Source organism: Sturnira hondurensis, unplaced genomic scaffold, assembly GCF_014824575.4.
Source record: "Sturnira hondurensis isolate 20B ecotype Veracruz unplaced genomic scaffold, ASM1482457v3 Scaffold0001872, whole genome shotgun sequence".
Classification (NCBI taxonomy): domain Eukaryota; kingdom Metazoa; phylum Chordata; class Mammalia; order Chiroptera; family Phyllostomidae; genus Sturnira; species Sturnira hondurensis.
In genome coordinates this window covers 18,379,218-18,398,853 of record NW_028074503.1, presented here as the reverse complement: position 1 = coordinate 18,398,853, position 19,636 = coordinate 18,379,218, and the positions used below count along the sequence as shown (strand labels likewise).

Here is a 19,636-nt window from a genome sequence, read left to right as displayed (position 1 = left end):
CAGAAAAACAAAACTGTGAAAAACACATGCAAACCAGGTTATACGGAACACTGAATATAAAAACAATTTGTGCTACTGTAATTTCCATTTGATTCCTACTTTTTCATTTTCACCCAAATTCTCAAATTAAATTGATAAACTTTGACTCTTTAAGAGTTTTCACTTGAACCTGAAAAGAAATTACTATTTGCAGCAAGAAAAATACTTTTGTCAAATTATAAGAGCCAGTTGTATTAAAAGTGAGATCAGGTTTCAGGTCTATTGTTTCTCGTATAAAACTGGACACGTCAAAGATGACAGTGAGAAAGAACTGTCTCCAGAAATGCACATAACGAAGTCAATCATCCCACAACCACGCTGACTACAGGGGGAAAAAAGAAAATGCAGGGCCCCAAAAAACAAAACACACACAAAAAAACTTTAGAGAAACAATCTTGAAGTACCAGTGGAGAGAAAAAAAGTTAATTCACTTAAGTGGTAAAGACATTTATGAAATGTACACCATAATCTTATTTAAAGTATTAAGATAAATAAGCTGTCCAGGGCCAGGGGCAGAGTCACTGCCTCTAGCTTTGTCCTCTCTTTGTTCTCTCTCAAAGAGTCTGGAAACTTGGCATGTGTTGAAAATGCTCGAACAAAACTTGAAGCATATGCATATGTGTGTATGTTATGTATGTATACATATGTGTATACACACAAAAACACATGTGTGTGTATGTGCTTCTAGTTTTATATTTTATATGTATTATATATATTTTATGCTTCAAAATAAATGACATTAATATATAATACATATATTATATACTTCTCCCATTAATAACCTGACAACAAATATGACTTGCAAAAATACATTATGACTATACAGCATTTACAAAAACTGTTCATTTCAGCCAATATGTACAAAAATGATGAGACCACCTGTTAATGGCCAAATTAATCCTGTTCAAATATAATGGGCTCAGATTTGAATCTAAGTTTGACCCTGATGTCCTGGCTCATGCCATTTTTGCACTGTATAATTCCTCCCCCTCAAAGCAGCTATTTTGATAGGTGAAATACTCAACAAGATATTTAAGCTAAAGTATATTTATTTAGAATAAATAACAATATTCTAATTATAGATAAAATTATATATTTCAAAATATATCTATATCTAGAGAATGAATAGAGAATCACATGCCATTATTAAAAAAATGCTTATAATCATATCACTAATTTGCTAAAAATTTTTACTTAATTGTAACAAATCAGTGATTCGCAAATACAGTCTGTAATATGAGAGGGACTACTAGTTTGCCTACGTAATTTCTATTTCTATCTATGCTTCTTCCTTAAGACAAAACCAAACCGGGATTTATGGGGCAAGACTGAGCCTAGGTAAAAGACTACATTTCCTAGATTCATTTGTGTGAATCCATAATGTATTGTTCTGATAATTTTACTGAGCAGGATTTTCAAATTTTAGTCAATATTTACAGATTGTGTGTACATATTTCAAATAGAAAAAGTAAACATTCCTTTATTAAATAGATTTATGATTTAAAAAGTTGACAGTAACTATCTGAAAGTCAAGTAAAAAGAAAGTAATTGTTTAAGGGCCTGAGAACTATCTCATTTAATACGGGATTGAGCACAAGGCGTGGTGAATTACAGATGGCCACACACTTTTCAGCACTCTTTGCACTCAAGGCGGGAACCACGTTCCTTCCCCATGAACCCAGGCAGGCTCTGTGACTGCTTCAACCAACAGAATATGACGTAAGTGACAAAGCACCAACTTGCCCGCCCAGCCTTCAGAAACCAACACTTCCCACACCTGTCTCCTAGAGTACTTCCTCTGGGAACCCAGCTCAGAGAAGCCCAAGCCTCAGAAAGGTCATGTACAGGTGATTCAACTGACATGCCTCATTGAAAAACAACTGTCTTGTTTTTGACTACTTGTCTTGTGAGTGATGGATCTATCACCTAGTCAAGTCCATTGATGATACATAATTGTTTTAGAGCACAGAAAACACAGACCTGAAGGTCTGAGAAAAAAAGGAAAGAAGAAAAAAGGCCAAAGGAAGAAAGGAAAGCAAGAAGGGAGGGAGGAAGAGGAGAAAAAAAATACAGAATGAGAGAGCAAGGGAGAGTAAGAGAAGAAAAACACTTTTTCGAACATTTCAATCAGTGCTTTTAGTCTTTAAATCCGACCATGAGCACACAATCATTTTATGGGAAAGACAGTTATATGCAACATATGCTCCTTCACTGAAAATATGAATTAAAAACATAAAGGATTCTAATAGACAAATATTTTATTTCAGTGTTTGCAAATTTCCTAGAAACTTACTTTATTTATACTTCTCAGCTAAAAATGTATCATCAAACATAAATTTGGGAATAAATAATGGGGTTCAAAATAACCTGGAATGCTACTTCATAGAAGCATTGTTCATAATTAAAAACGTCGTGTATAACAGCCCTGGCTGGTGTAGCTCAGTGGGTTGAGCATGGGCTGTGAAGCAAAGGGTTGCCAGTTCAATTCCCGGTCAGGGCACATGCCTGGGTTGCAGGCCAGGTCCCTAGTGGGGGTCATGTGAGAGGCAACCACACGTTGATGTTTCTCTCCCTCTCTTTCTCCCTCCCTTTCCCCTTCTCTAAAAATAAATAAATAAAATCTTTAAAAAAATAAAATGTCGTGTATAACAAATCAATTCATAAACCATAAAAAGATATGAAAGTTTAAACATAGTTGTTATATACCCACTTGCCCTCTATTGCCCTCTACTGGCTCCCCTCAGGTTTGACTGCTCAAGTACGGGTAGACACACGGACATAAACATAAAATACATATTTATGTAAAACAGCAATAACATATACCATATTAACACTCAGGGCTCAAATCTAGTGTTAATTCCCCCGTGAAACCTCCCTTAAACAATCTAGTTGTTTAAAAAAAAGAAACTTAAAAAAGTGAAAAAATAATTCTCTAGAATGCAAACTTCGCGAGGACAGGCATAAACGGTTAGCAGGAACTAATGCTGTGGCACGCTGCGGCTCATTTCCAGGAATGGACCGTGAGTGCTAACCTAAAACACCGTAAGAGGCGCCCTCACAACACAATGCTGGTATCTGAGCTCTTGGTTTATCTACAGCATACCTATTGCGAACTGCAACTTCTTTGGCCGTCTACTTAATTTCATTTACTCAAACACAGGGAAAATCTAAGGAACAATTAACAGCTTCCAGGAAGAAATAACTTGCAATTTTTAAATTGTTAAGTGACTATATCTATTAAAGACTAAGTAGGATTTATACCTCATCATTACTATTAATCAAAAACATTAATGACTTCTTTTATCAGCATTTTATATATATCCATCTTCTTATAGAGCATTTTTATATCTCCCCCAAATCTACCTGGTGGAATCCTAATGCCCAAAGGAATGGTGTCAGAGGGTGGGACTGTTGGGGGGTACTGCGGGAATGGGGTGGAGCCCTCACGAATGGGGTTAGCACTCTTACAAAAGAGATACCACAGACTCCCGGCCTCTCTCCTCTCACCGCACGGTACACAAGAAGTCTTTGATCTAAAGAAGGCCCTCGGCTGACCACGCCAGCACCCATGTTCAAAACTGCAGCTCCAGAACCGTGAGAAACAAATTTCTGCTGTTTAAAAGACACCCAGTCCCAGTATTTTGTTACAGCCGCCTGAAGGCACTGAGCCAGTATCTTCTTAACATACTCTAAATGTGTGTGATTGTGGCAATCGCAGAATAGCCCACTTTCCCTCATTCGAGTGTATCAATGGGAAATAATTATTTGTAAAACTTACCACAGCTTTTAACGTAAGTGTCCATAACCTCAGCACTGATCCCATAGGGCCCATTGTCACTTGGTGCGTATTTTCTAAAAAAGTTCTGAAAAGATAGTATTTACATATTAAAAAAGTAATACATTAGCCATTTCAAAACTGTGAATAATGATCATAGACGTCTGATTTAAATTCAGTCAGTAATTATAAAATGTGAATTTTAGGAAGTATATTCCTCAGGAATAAGTCTATTATGATGCTTACAAACTGTTAAAATAAAGAAAAAACAACATGTATATGCTGCTACTTCCATAACCCAGTGAAAACATTAAAGAAAAGAAAATAAATTTACTGCTCTATCCCAATAGTTAACATATATTACTGTGTTTCACCTTTCTCCTGAGGGTGAACATGAGGTTTTGTTTTTTTTTTTAAATGTACACATTCTCCTGAAAATGAACATGAGCTGCTATTTTTTCATTCTAGTCAGCCCTTGGTATCTATGAGTTACACATGCATGGATTCAACCAGCAGCAGACCAGAAACAGAGTTGGGCGCACTATGGTTACATCTGTACTGAAATGTACAGACTTTTCCCCTTATCATTATTCCCTCAACAATACAGTGTAATAACTATTTCCATTGTAGTTATTATTATCCATTGTATTATAATTATCTAGAGATGATTTCAAGTATATAGGAGAGCATGCACAAGGTCTTTGAAAATACTGTGCCATTTTACATAAGGGACTTGAGCATCCGAGGATTTGGGTGTGCTTGGGGTCCTGGGACCAATCCCTCAAGGATGCCATAGGACAACTGTGCCTTTTAAGCACAGCTACTGAAACAGTCACCATTAAGAAGCTCAATGAAATTATAAGCGAACTTTTCAGTAACTATAATGCAAGTGCTAAGAATTCTCAGAATTCAGCTGCAATTGATGAACAGGTAAATATAAGCTAGATTTTGCTAGAACAAAAGAATCATAGGGTCACAATAAATGCATTAGTGTCGGGAGAGTCTGAAAACAACGGAGGAAAATAGTGCATTTAATGTAGTTTTTCAGACTACCAACTAGACCTATCCACTTAAAAACAGAGTTTATAAAACATATCCTTTAAAAAATAAGTTTATCTTATATTTTCAGCTTTTATGAATACCCTGTACATTTGACATAGGATCTTTATCTAGAATATGCAAAGAACTACTATAAATCAATACAGAAAAGACAAAGAACCCAACAAGAAATGGACAAAGAAGGTAAGCAATCACTTCACAGAATACACAAATCATCTATACACTTATTTGAAAATGTCCAACCTTGTGGGTAATCAGGGAGTGCAAACTAAAACCACAATAAAAACAAAAACTCAGAAGTCTGACAATAAGAAGATTAGGAAAAGACACATAGCAAAAAGAAACATGTGAAACACAACTATTATGGAAAACACTTTTTGGCTATCAAAGTTCAAGATAAAAACAACCTATGGCCCAGTTAAACTAATACATGGATCCAGCCTGAACCAAGAATCAACAGGCAAACCATCATTATTTTATAAATGCATAACTGCACACAGCAATGCAGCAGTTGATAACTTTATTGAACAAATATTTCAGTTAGAACCTATATTAATGCTCTGCATACATTTCATGTAATCGCTGGAATAATCCTAGAGGTAGGTACTACTAATTTTTAGCCAAAATTTACAGATGAAAAATCTGAGGCTTGAAGGGTATATTGGAGTGTTCCCAGACCTGATAGGTTTGATTTGTTAGATGGAGTCACAGACTCAACACACAACTGTAGTACAATTAAGGTTTATTAGAGCAAAAGGTACCCTCTGTCTAGCAACTATCAAAATTTTTAAAGGAAAGCAGGCTGTTTGCTATAAATTGTATTTATACAGAGTAGGCACAGTGGACCTGTTTTCAGCTATGGAACAGAGGAGCACACTGAAAGCCAAACTCCCTGATACCAGCAAAAGACCTTGTAATCAATCAGGCCCTTTAAAGGCAGCAGCCTTGGCCTGCTATGTTAACTCTTCCTGCAAAGGGTTAAGCAGTCACTATATTAATAGCTGGACCGCTGCATAGCCAAACTTCAAGCCCAGGCAGTTTGATGTTCTGACTGAGCTTTTTAACCACTGCATGTAACTGCACCCCTAACAGAAGAACAGAATAGCCATTTGCTCTGTCAAGAAATCAGAGTAACGCTTTTCTGCAGACCTAAATTCTGTGTTGAATTACTAGGATACTCCAAACTGAAAAATACAAAAACACTGTAGCAAATGTCCTCTGTCAAGCCCTGTTGTATCATCTTTCATCTCAGGCAAATCAGTTATTCTGTGAGAATCATAAACATTTTATTTGCATAGGAAAAAAGAAACATAAATAAAAGATAACAAAAATAAACCATTAAGGTGTAATAGAACTAATCCATGTAAACAAAATGTAAAAAAAATTCCAAAGATAAACATGGTTGAGTCCTAGAATCTACTTGTCTTTTCTTGTATCAAATGAGAGCAAGACGGCTGGAAGAGTAGGAGAGGGGCCTTAAAAAATAATTGTGCAAAACACACAGGAACAAGAATACCACCATTGCACTATTTTAAACAAAAACTGGGAAGAACCGAAGTGTTCATTAATGGGTAAATTATAGTATTTCCATTCTTTGAAATACAGCCAGAAATTTTAAGACATCTTTAATCTGTACCACCAATTAACTACTGATTTATCGTGTGCTGGGCAATGTTTATGGATTTGAGCATCTGTATGTCCTAATGTGTAAGAATTTCCAACTGTCAGCACTGTTTACTTGTGAGGAAACAAAACAGCACTTGGAAAAAAGTGGTGATAAAAGGAGACTTTCATTTTTAAGTTATTTTTATAAAGACTGAAATTTTTGTAACAAGAATATATTCATGAACTGCATAAATCTTTAAATAGCTACTGTACCTGGATGCTTCCTTCTGTATCAAGAACTTCGGCAACAGGAACTGACTGGATAAACTGCATGAAGCCTACAGGGAAATATGTGCATTGCCTTAAGCAGAGTTATTGGTTAAGCAATAAAAATAGAGGTTCTGCTAAGAATAACCTTCATCTGCAAATGTATACAGTATATACCAAAATGAAAAAGGTCTGAGAAACACTATTTCAGTTTATATGTTTATACTGGAGTTTTATCTCAAAGGAATTACAGCAAAACTTTTTTAGAAAATTAGGCTGACTTAATCTGTATGTTTCTCTTAGGCCAATTTCTACTACTGCACATAAGGAACACAAAGATTTAAGGAGATTTAAGAGATTTAAGGAATACAAAGGAATGCAGAGGTTTAAGAAAGCCAAGCTTCTTAACTCTGGCATAAAAATGTCTTCTTTCTGTGTCATGTAGTATTTTTTAACCCATCAATTAAAAGTATTCCATTCCACATTTAAAATCACTTTAACAAATCTGAAATTGTGTAATATCTACCATCTGCCCCTGCACTTATATTATGCTCATTAGCTTTTTGTGTTTAATACTCCATCTCTGCCCTTTACTGGAAATAACAGAAGAAAGTATAAATGCTTTAAACTATGAAAAAGAGCAGGGAGGATATGGTATACTGGGGAACATGAAGGACAAAAATCTGGGAACAATGAGAGTACAACAACAAATATGTGAAATAAATCAAAGTCGAATGAAGGAAACGATGTCGCAGGATCATAAATAATCCTGATCTGGTTTTGGTGAGCCTTACATCATAGCTATTTGTGTACAAATCAGAAGACTGGATACTGCTTTAGAATATGAAATGTTTCATTCATTACTCTATCATAAACATGAAATAGGCATCATTAATTTGCTTAAGATTTTTATTGTTTCTCTACTATGCAGCAAGAACTTTCCCAGGTAAAACCTAGCACCTTGACCCTGCCTTCACAAATCATACAAGCTTGCAGGTTTTATTGGGATAAATACCACACACAAAAGGGTACTGTGAAAGGGAACAGTGTAGGGATCAGAGGGCATCTGACGCTCTGAGCCACGTTTGGAAGGGCAGTGATAGTTAACAGGTGAAGCTGTGGAGGAAAGAATGTTAAAGATCATGAACACTGCATATGTGAAGGCCTCATGGCTGAAAAGACCGCAGTGCACTGGAGAAACTGGAAGCTGGTCAGAGTAGCAAAGGGCTAGGAGTCGAGGGGGAGAGCGGCAAGAGAGGCTCCCGACACAGGTGCAGGAGACTTGTCACACTGTGCCTTCATTCACGCCACAACTAAGCTGAAGCCTTTCAGTCTTTGTCCCAAGAGCAAATGAAAGTTAGTAAATGAATTTAAGCAGGATAGTCAAAGAGCATACTTTTATAGTTTTAATAAGATCATTCTAAGAGAAAAATGTGAAGAGGAATTAAACTATCAAAAGATTTGGGAGTGGCCTGGGGAAGGGCAGGAGACCTGAAAGATACTGTTTCTCTAGGGTACTTACTGATAAGAAGCTCTAAGAGTAACAAGACTACAGAATTCACAACAGGCATTAAGCTAGCATTCCTGCAGACTCTTCTTCCAAACTTCCAGAGGTTATTCAATTTCAAAAGGATGTGGATGCTATAGATTCTACATTAAGAATTTAGTTAATTAGTGGCTATTATAAGCAGAGCACAGTACAAAGCCACTCTGGTCATAGTAACTTTGAAATGATGACTTGGGACACAGGTCACCATGTAAGAAACTGCTGTGAATTATAAATAATTCTGAATGCAAAGAAACACTTTATAAAGGCTTTATTTTTTCTTCCAAATATGATGTTTAATGATTTCAAAGGGAGGGAGAGAAGAAGAAAGGCAGGCAGGCCAGCCCAGCTGGTGTTTGGTGCTACAAATGAGTTCCATGTTTAACATTTTAACAACTTCAATCGAAAATGAAAAATATATTCACTGGACATCAAAATAAACAATCACTCTGTAAATCAACTTACCATGTTTTGTACTCGTGGCTAAAACTTTATAGGGTGTTAACTTCAAATCCAGATTTTCTTTCCGTAGAAGCTTTGGATCAAAAGACAAAATATATTAACTAAATGGAAAGACTGTTATGAAACAATTTGACAGGCATTTATTATAGCAGTTTAAGAGATTAAGGAAGTGGACCTAAATTAAGGTTTAATTAAACTATTTAGTTAATTTAATTTTCATCACCAAAATAAATTTATTAAGCACTTACTGGATGGTATGCCAAATTTTCATCTGACTCTAAATCAGTGTCAGTAGTTCTCAATGAACAGCAGAGTTCCTCCTACTAATTTACACAGTTTTTTTCCTACATATAAGTAGTTTAGACTCAGAGAAAAAGAAATAAGAGCAAATATATTCCTTTAAAATCCAGGGGTAGGGATGGATTTAAAAAAGAAAATCCAGTTAACTAAGAGGAAAGAAATTACTAAATACAACATTGAATAAACTTAATTGGGAAAAAGTTTTTATGAAAAGAAACACATGCCGTTTCATTTTATACTCATCACAAAAGCCACTTTGCAGTGTATAAAAACAGCCAAATTTGATCAAGGTCATGTGGAGACTGCTCAACTTTCTGTACTGTACCTGAAGGTAACAAAAATGTCCTGTGTCCAAATACTGTGTATGTGCTAAACCAGTTTTCTAAAATCAAGTACTGTTCCACACCAACATAAGGTTATGTTCACCTTGTCCATGAGTGAAATGATTTGAAGAATAAGTTGATCTTGGCGTAAGTCGTCCCCGTGCTTAAATATAACTGGGTATTTGCCTCCATCTTCTGTCTTAAAGAATAACTGCGCGGGCATAAGGGCGCTCTGGAAATAAATAATACTGTATTCAAATCTGAATATAAATTAATGTGTGAAATTTACTATCCACAGAATACAATGCTGGCATGTAGGACAACTGAACAGGTAAAGGGGACCTGAGAAACAAGAGGGGCTGGCAGCAAGACGCACTAGGGCGCCCTGGAGAAAACAATGGCCTAGCTAGTCATCAGAGTACAGGGCCTGAGGGGCACCAGCTCGAAGTGGGTCCCGGTCAGGAATCCAGGCTCCACCAGAGCTGGATGGCCTTGCACACACCCACTGACCCGGCTCCTCTCCAGAGGTGCTAAGTCAATTTAAAACTGGAGAGGTTCGTCAGTCTGGCGCTGGGCTTGACAAAGAGCAGACATTCTGTAACCGTTCTCCACGATGACTGGTCTTATTAGAGACATACTGGAGTAAATGAGGTAACACAGTACAGCATGAAAATGCACCTGACAAAGAGTCAAGAGCCCTGGCTTCTAATGGCAGGTGTCTGACCAGCTTTGCAGCTTTGAGACTTAAATTACTCTACTACAAAATGAAGGGTGATCTCAAATACCTTTATCTTTTACTCAGGCATAACTACATGTTTTCTCCAGAATCCTTCCCTTAATTAAATGAAATCTGGCTTAGTTTAGGGGCATGTTTAAAAATCAACATATACTTAAATTCTCTTTAGAAACAAAACCTCAGATAGAACAGCAGCCTGAAACTACCACTTAGGAGGTAAAAGTTCAAAAAAACGTTTTGAGGAATATGCCCTATTGGTTTTGATTCCTGTGAAGAAATTATATAAGACAGAAACTTGGAGAAATTTATAATACTCAAAATAAAAGAAATGAGTCTGATGAATAAGAAAAACAAATGATAATAACCTTAAATTACACAGGCCATGAGAAATAACAGCACAAAGTGTCACTCAGAGGAACGAAGAAATGTGTAACAAAGCATTTACAACAAAATGTTAATAACAGAATCAAAGTGGTAGGTATACAGTTATTTACAGTACCATAAATTATTTCAATTTTACTGTAAGTTTAAAAACTTTCTTACAAAATACTAGGGGAAAAGGCATCAAAAATGCTTCAAAATATGTATGTTTTGAACATATAAACTAGTAAATTCCAACTCTGAATTTCAAATTATCTTAAATCTGGAGTGCCCTTTTATCACCCCAGGGAAAAATGTACTTTATGAATCACCGTGGGCCCTAGTTTACAAAAGGTCAAGAAGAATTAGCTGGAAGCGGTCTTCCTCAAGGTAAGTACTGGGCAAGAGGAGCTCTGCAGTCGTTTCCCTTTTCGGACGCAGATCTGATTCTGGAGTTGAGATCTCACGTGAAATCTCAGCCAGCAGGTGACATCCACGGGACACCAATACTACTCCCAACTCCTTAGGGTTCACTCCATGGGAAGACCACGCTTTGGCTCTTGAGCTAAGGCCTACAAAATACTCTTTAAAAACACCCAACACTGGGCCCATAACCTTCTCAGCTCTAAGGAGCACATACGAGGACAGTAAGAATCCATGGACGACCCTGAACTGTGCAGAGCGGGCAGGGGACACACGCCTATGGTTAACTCCCTAACGTATACGAGGTCTTCATGACACAAAATGACTAAGCATAATTACTATGTGAGAACCATTAACCCTAAACTTTAACCCAGGATTTTCAAGAATGTTGAAATATTTTGCCTTTAAAAGCAGCCTTAAAGAAATCTGAACTATTTCATTTTTAAAAATTTTTTAAATTTATCGATTGATTTTAAAGAGAGAGAGGAAGGGGAGAGGGAGGAGACGAGAGAGAGACAGAGGGAATTAGGGACGAGAGAGAGAAATACAAATTTGTTGTTGCACTTATTTACGATTTCACTGATGCATTATTGTGTGAGCCGTGACGGGGGAATGAACCCGCAACCCTGGCGTGTTGGGACAACACTGAACCAACTGAGCAACCCAGCCAGGGCTGAATTATTTCTTACTGTCATGAACCCCTTTTTATAAGTCTAAGTCGTTGTTCTGTGAGCCCTTTCCTATCTAATGCAAAGTAACATGTCAGTGCAGCGTATGCCTTTCCATCCCTAGAACAACAAAACCTAAGACACCACGTCTCACAGAGACCTTTCATTATGATGCCTGGCAGACAAGGGTGCTTCACAGGAACAACGCTCCATTCTTTGGCCCAGCTGCTGAAGACAGCTGTCATCGCTGGCTGTTTGTAACTGCCCAAGCAGCAGCTAGCCAAAAGAAACGCCTAGCGTGCTCTTAAGGACTAAAGAGAATTACTGTACTACTTTAAATTATTTAGCAAAATTTTAAGTCATAGGAATGGAGAGGTTGAGAAATGTTTAAAAAGGTTAACTGGGACTCCTATCTAAGATGTGAACTTATGAACTAAACGGGTAAGTCATTTTTTCAACTTAATTTTTTTAAAAAGCTCACATGGAAAAAAGTAGGCGTGGCTCTGATTAATAGTTAAAAAATTAAAGATTAAGACAACCCAGATATATAAAAATGTTTTGCACATTTTATACTTTAATGCCTACTGGTAATACAAGATCTTAAAATCAAAATAAAGGGAACCTTTTTTTTTTCTAGCATTTACTAAATCAAATAAAATTACAGGTATTAACTGAGATGGAATAATTTTCTAAGTAGCATTTCTGTTCCAGTTTTGAAGAACAAGGTCTCCGTCACAGACGTTGAAGATCTACCACAATTACCTTGAACAGTGTAGCTGTTTCTGGGATTATTCCTCTAATTTTCACCTGGGGTTCTAAAGGCAATGGGATAACTTCCATATCTGACAAGTTCATCTTTTCACTGTCTCCAAGCAATGCTTGTAGTCTCTCATTCTAGGGGAACAAGTCAGAAAGGATTAATTAGGTTAAAATAAAAAGTAGTTTATAAAACACAGTAAAGACATAAAGATGGATTCCGTCAACTTTAAAATACCTGCAAAGTACCACAAAAACTCGTGCAAAGTGACATAAAGCAGACAGCGTGTATGTGAGACACAGCGCGCACAACCCGGCGGACAGCCGCAGCACACTCTAAAAGGAGGAACCCTTTGACTCTGACGAGCTGGACTCTCCCAGGGTCAGGAAATACGTTTCTCTTGCTGCAGCCAAGAATCAGGAATATATTTAAGCCAGACTTAAAGATTCGATTTCTGTTTTCAAAGGATTTGTGAAACCACAAAGAGAAACTAATTGCACCTGAAGCTTAATTTTTGCATGACCGAATATTAAGCAAAAAACTTGGACCCCACCTTTTACTGTTCCCTGACTCAGATCAAACTTTTCCTAAGGTTATCATTATTTATTTTCTTCAGCTCCCACACACACTGCATCGAGTCAAGATTTCAAGTCACACTGAACTAACTTCGTCATTTAGCAACATCATATTTGCTATTCAATTTCAAAAGAACAATTGACTTCCTTTGAATGCTGTGACAGTCAAGCATTTTTTGAACAGGTGAGCTTGTTCTTACGGGGGGGAAAGCTTGACCCATCAGTCCCAGCAGCATTGAACACTCCAACCGGAATACCACTGAAAGGACGTACACCTCAACAGAGAGAACTCTGGAGTCGGTGGGATGGAAGTTCAGAAATGTTTCCAGGACCACCAAGATGCAAAATTAAATTCTTTCCCCTTAGTAATAGCCCAATACTCCTGTTGAATCATGGAAAGTTAAAGTCAACTGAAGACTGGTTCGAATTTTTTATGTATCCCCTACCAAAATCAATCAGTGAATCTTCCTGACCAAACGCACCCACAGATATATACTAGCATTAAAGTAACATCGACTAACCTGAATTCCCAGTGACCCTATCATAACCAATTTCTAGCTGGGGAGCTAATAAACAATCAAAATCAGAAATCAAATAATATAAGAAGGGTGAGAAATCCAGCTGGGCCACCTCGACCGCTACAAGCCGGGGGTCCAAGCCACCCCCATTTCTCATCTCTACTCCTACAATAGCCTCCCGACTGTTCCTGTCCTTCGCCCTCTGCTTCGTGCAGTTTCTTAAGCAACAGACCAGAGTGCTGCTGCTACAGAGTCAACTCTCACCACCCTCTGCCCAAACCTTCAACAGCTTCCATTCTTACTGAACGTCCAAGTAAAGTTCTTACAGCGGCTCCCACGGCTCCGCTCCATCCGCCTCCCTGGTACTTCTGTCCTCTGTCCTCATCGCCCACTACTCTTCCCTACACCCTTTTTGCTCTAAGAACGCTGGGCTTCTTCCTGTGTCTCAAGCACGTCACACTACTTCCCGGAGCTGGTGTTCCCAGCAGGGACACCAGAGCCCTTGTTCCCGCTGTTCCTCTGGCTGGAGGAGTCTTCCCTAGATATTTGCATGGTTTGTTCCCTCACCTGCTTCAGGGCTTCGTTCAAATGTCGACTTCTCAGTGCAGCCTTCCCTGACCAAAGTTCTACTGAGAAGAACCCAGCCCTTCCGATTCCGTTTCCTGCTTTCTTTTTCTCCACAGCACACGACCTTGTATGTTGCATACTATACGTCTTACTTACTGATTTTACTTTTTCCTCCAATAGGAATGTAAGCTCCATCAGGGTAGGGACTTTAAAAGCTTCACCTTTTAATAACCATCAGTGGAACATTTATTTTTATTAGAACTCAAAACATCCCCTCAGAGGCCTCTTCTAATAAGAGTGTCTCCTAAACTAGAGGTCCAGACGGAAAGAGGACAGCAACAACAGTATCATTTGTTTTACTCATTTGACACATTAAAACCCATTTCTCTTTATCCTGTTTTCTCCCTCTTAACCCTGTCAACATTATCCCATGTACATATCTCTCCTAGCAGCTCTCCTCAGGCCTGATCCCTACCTCTGAGCTCCAACTCAGTGTTTTTGCTTTCCTTCCCCCACCCACACCTCACAGCCTGGAGAGCAATAGTAACATGTGTTTGTTGTTTAACCAAGGGCACTGAGAAAGACCTGTCTCTCCCGGGATTGGGTAAAGAGAAGGCATCAAGCGAGTCCTTCACAATTTAGGCTATTGGTTAGGGAAAAAATGACATGTGAAGAAGAGATACCCATCTGTTCTCATCAAGCAGAAACCTCACTGCTGAGAGAAAGATCAATGTACCAGCCCTGGAAACAGACTCAAAGCCGATGCAGGTACAGCTAGTCACTCTAAACCTTCATTTTTACTGAAGGATTTCAATCAAAATGACCCCTAGAGGTCCTTTCCATGTCAAATGGACTCTATTCTAGGATGCCAAGACTCTAAAATAAGAGCCAATTAAAACACTGTAGATAAAAATATGGACTCAGAGGTCTGGGTACCAATCCCAGGGCCAACACTTGCTAAGAACACTGGACAAGTTAATACAACCTCTCTATTCCTACTTCTCCTTTCAATTGGGATACCAATACCTAAGTAACAGGGTTGCTGTGAGGATTAAATCAATATACATAAATGCATAATAAAACAGTATCTCATACATAATCAGTACTTTTAAGTGTTCCTATTTCTAGAATTACGTAAAATTTTTTAAAATAATTTTATTTACTTATTGTTCAAGTACAGTTCTCTGTCTTTTACTCCCATCTCAGCCCACTCCCTACAGTGCTCCCCACCTCCCTCCCATTTCCACCCCCCTTAGTTTTTGTCCATGTGTCCTTTATACTTGTTCCTGTAAATGCTTCCTGTTTTCCCCTGAAATTCCCTCCCCTCTGGTCCCTGTCAGCCTGTTCTCTATTTCAGTGTCTTTGTTTATATTTTGTTTGTTTGTTTGTTTTGTTTTTTACATTCCTGTTAAAGGTGAGATCATATGGTATTTGTCTTTCACTACCTGGCTTATTTCACTCAGCATAATACTTTCCAGTTCCACCCATGCTATTGCAAAGGGTAGGAGCTCCTTCTTTCTTTCTGCTGCATAGAATTCCATTGTGTAAATGTACCATAGTTTTTTGATCCATTTATTTACTGATGGACTCCTAGCTTGCTTCCAACTCTTGGCTATTGTAAATTGTGCTGCTATGAACATTGGGGTGCATAGGTTCTTTGGGAGTGGTGTTTCAGGGTTCTTAGGATATAATCCTAGCAGTGGAATTGCTGGGTCAAAAGACAAATTCATTTTTAGTTTTCTTAGAAAAATTCCATACTGTTTTCCATAGTGGTTGTACCAGTCTGCAGTCCCACCAACAGTGAACTAGGGTTCCCTTTTCCCCACAACCTCTCCAACATTTGTTGTTTGTTGCTTTGTTTATGATGGCCATTTTGATAGGTGTAAAGTGGTATCTCATTCTGGTTCTAATTTGCATCTCTCTGACAGCCAGCAATATTGAGCATCTTTTCATGTGTCTCTGGATCCTCTGTATGTCCTCCTTGGAGAAGTGTCTGTTCAAGTCCTTTGCCCACTTTTTAATTGGATTGCTTGTCTTCTCAGAGTGGAGTTGTGTAAGTTCTTTGTATATTTTATTGGAGATTAAACCCTTGTCTGAGGTATCATTGGCAAATATGTTTTCCCTTATAGTTGGTTTGCTTTTTATTTTAATACTGTTTTCTTTAGCCATGCAGAAGCTTTTTATTTTGATGAGATCCCATTTGTTTATTCTTTCCTTTATGTCCCTTGCTCTAGGGGACATATCAGTAAAAATGTTGCTGCATGAAATATCTGAGATTTTCCTGCCAATGCTCTCCTCTAGGACTTTAATGGTTTCACAGCTTATATTTAAGTCTTTTATCCACCTTAAATTTATTTTGGTGTATAAATTATGTAAGATTTTGATAAAAGGTATCAATCCAAAAGGAAAGAACCAAACCTCAGAATTTTATGATACCAAGACACTATTAGTCATGAACAGAAAGCAAAGCCTACAGGTTTACCTTCTTCTTACGATTCCCGCTTTCACGCTGCACCGCCTTCATTAGATGCACCAGCCGGTCCACAAACGTCTGCTGTGCCGCCAGCAAAGAGCGCATCACTCTGACCGACTTATCACCCTGAAGGGATTCACCAGAAAGGAAAATCAGTTGTACGTAGCATAATGACCAGGGTCTCTTTAATAGCATGGGCAATCTTCATTTATTCTAACAGCCTCTAACTTCAATACAAACTGTAACTGAAAAAGATTTATTATCTTGATTCGGAAATGAGAAACCTGTTATCCTAGTTAAATACTACTAACTCTTCCTGTTATCTTAAACACAAGCAACTCTTCTATAGTTGAAATGAGTCTTCAGCAAATACCAGAGTCTACCAAAAACAGCACTTTTTTCCACATATAACCATGTGACAAGATAGAATTCATTCTCCCAAAATGCATTCACTCATTGATTCAATAAATATCTGGACACTTATTTATGTCTTCAGAAATTTGCTAAGGATATGGAAGAAACAATATTATCTCCAAAAACTAAAAATATACCCCAAAAGGGTAAAGTCCTCAAACAGCAATGTATTGCATGCTTGCTTAATAAAAGTCATAAGAACAAAATGCTATAAAGACTTAGGTTAGAGATTTCTAGTTCATAATATATTATAAAATACCTTTTCTCATTTAATCTTCTAATATTTATAGCTGGGCAAATATCAGTACCCTCATTTTGAAGATGAGAAAGTTTGAGTTCAGAGGAACTGAGAGTTCTTCAAAGTGACAAATGCAAGTGACAGGATTGAGGATTAGAGAGGAGGACCAACTAACTGCTTATTTGCTAATCAGTTTGATGTAGAGACAATCTGAGCTCTGAGAGCTACATAAAAGTTTAGTCTCCAAGAGTTCAATGAGAGATGCTTTAAATATTTAATAACATGAAGCATTAAACAAAGATAAAAGATGCTATCAAGTGAAATATTTCCATAAACCACAGATTAATGTGAGCTTTCTTTTTGTCCACACACCCTCTGCTGGCTGAACTGTGACACTGCTTTAAGAGTCACATAAACACCAAGAAAAAAGTGGCTTTACTTACCTCTAAAAATTGTTTAATAAAGGAAAATATATGTTACATACAACGTATCTGCAGTAGGACCATTAGCTGTAATAAAACCACTGCCAAATTCTAGGAATGTGACTAGTTTTGAAAATAATAATAGTAAACAGAGCTAGAAATAAAAAGGCAAAGCTTTGAGGTTTTTTTGTTCCATGGATAAGTTTACTTCATTAAATCAGGGATCAACAAACTTTCCATAAAGGGCCAATAAATAAATTCTTTAGTCCTGTTGACCTCTGGGGTCCAACTGTTCAATTGCTACCGTGGAGCAAAACTGCCCATAAACAATATGGAAACAAAAAGCATGACTAGGTCCCAGTACCACTTTACTTATTAACACTGAAGTTTGAATTTTACATAATTTTCCTCTATCACAACAAAATATTATTTTTCTTTTGACTTTTTTCAACCATTTGAAAATATAAAAACCATTTTTAGTTCAGAGGACATACCAAAAGAGGCAATAGGTTATATTTGGGCCATTCACGGTTTGTCAATCCCTACATTAAATGATTACCTTCAGCAAAGCTTGGCTGAATCGTCTCATTACATTCAAGTACATCTCATGAGTCTTTGGATCTCTCTGCTGAGTATCTTGATCTTCACATTCCACTATCACATACCTTAAAAATACGTTCAGTCATACAGATGATGTGAAATGAAGCTCAGATTCATTTTGTAAACATTTATGCCTTTCCATTAAGAGATTAATTCACATTTGCACAAATAATTAAGTGGGAGAAATGAGATGTGTTATCATCACTCTTTAAAAGCAGAAATAGAACAACACATACAACTATCTACAAAAGGTAAATCAGTAACAGTAGTGTTTTAAGGTGCACAATACCCTAGATTTTCTAAAAATTTTGGTATCAAAACATTTTCTATTTTTTAATAAAGTATAGACAGCATTAATTTTCAACTGGTGTGCCACAAGAAATTTTAAAACATGCAGTACCTATTTGGTCAGGGGCACTGACCTCTTTTCCCTTAGACTGTAAATAAAAATATGGCAACAGCCAACACAACAATAAGTCATCTGGTGTAAATGAAAATCAAAATTATACCTATTTTTTTTGTCTAATCAGCAAAAAATATATTTTTGGTGTGCTGCAGAATTATGGTAGTTAGTTTGCCCATGCCACAAGATTGAAAGAGGTTGAGAATCGCTGACACACAGCCTTCATACCTTCAGAAATCATCTAAGCTCACACCTCTACCAAGTAACTCAAGATCAAGAATATTTACACAATCCACGTTACCATCTGAAGGTATTTCCTTCATTAACATTTTTCTGAAAGATGAATAAAATTTGAAATTGAGTTTTCCTTTCCCTTCCAAACTCCCCATTTCTCAAGAGTCTATATATAACCTTAAATTTTTCTATCATAACAACATTGTGGTCCTAGAGAGATAAAGATATTAATCAATCATATAAGCAATACTCAAAGATTGCATTTTAGAGCTCCTCTACTCCAATGTTTCTGGTTTTTTTTTAAAGTATAGTCAACACAGTGTACTAGATTTGTTTCAAGTGTACAGCACAGCAATTCAACAAAGTGATCACGATGACAATTCTAGCAACACACCACCGTACAGTACTTCAGTATTAATGCCTATATTCCCTGAGCTGAAGAGTGCATCCCTACGACATTTATAACTGGACATTGGTACCTCATAATCCCCCTCACCTTTTTCACCCATCCCTCCATCCTCTTCCCCCCTGCCAGTTGTCAGTGTAGTCTCTGTATCTATGAGTCTGTTTTGCTGGCTCACTTGTTTTGACCTTTGGATTTCACATAGAAATGAAATCATATGTTTTTGTCTTTCTTTGGTGTTTGTCTTTCTTTGACTTAGTTCACCTAGCATAATACTCTCTAAGTCAGCAGTTGCCAACCTTGCCGGCACCAGTTTTTCCAAGGATGGGGGTTGGAGGGAGCAAGAGATGGAGCTGAGGCACGGGGTCAGGAAGTGGAGCTCCTCAGGCAAGCTTCAATTGCTCACCACCTCTCACCTCCTGCTGTGTGGGCTGGGGATGGGGGAGAGGAATGGGTGGAGACAGGTGGA

The 19,636-nt window shown here is 37.6% G+C and overlaps 1 protein-coding gene across 1 annotated transcript in view; it reads right to left on the bottom strand.

Moving 5' to 3' along the window:
• PIK3C3 (phosphatidylinositol 3-kinase catalytic subunit type 3) overlaps positions 1-19,636 on the bottom strand; it is a 113,578-nt gene that overhangs the window by 27,677 nt on the left and 66,265 nt on the right. The window contains exons 14-20 of the mRNA XM_037033600.1: positions 18,087-18,192; positions 16,463-16,579; positions 12,326-12,457; positions 9,480-9,608; positions 8,757-8,826; positions 6,752-6,816; positions 3,818-3,902 (exon numbers count right to left, since the gene is read on the bottom strand). Coding sequence (XP_036889495.1) covers positions 3,818-3,902; positions 6,752-6,816; positions 8,757-8,826; positions 9,480-9,608; positions 12,326-12,457; positions 16,463-16,579; positions 18,087-18,192 — 704 coding nt within the window. The remainder of the gene's footprint in view (positions 1-3,817; positions 3,903-6,751; positions 6,817-8,756; positions 8,827-9,479; positions 9,609-12,325; positions 12,458-16,462; positions 16,580-18,086; positions 18,193-19,636) is intronic.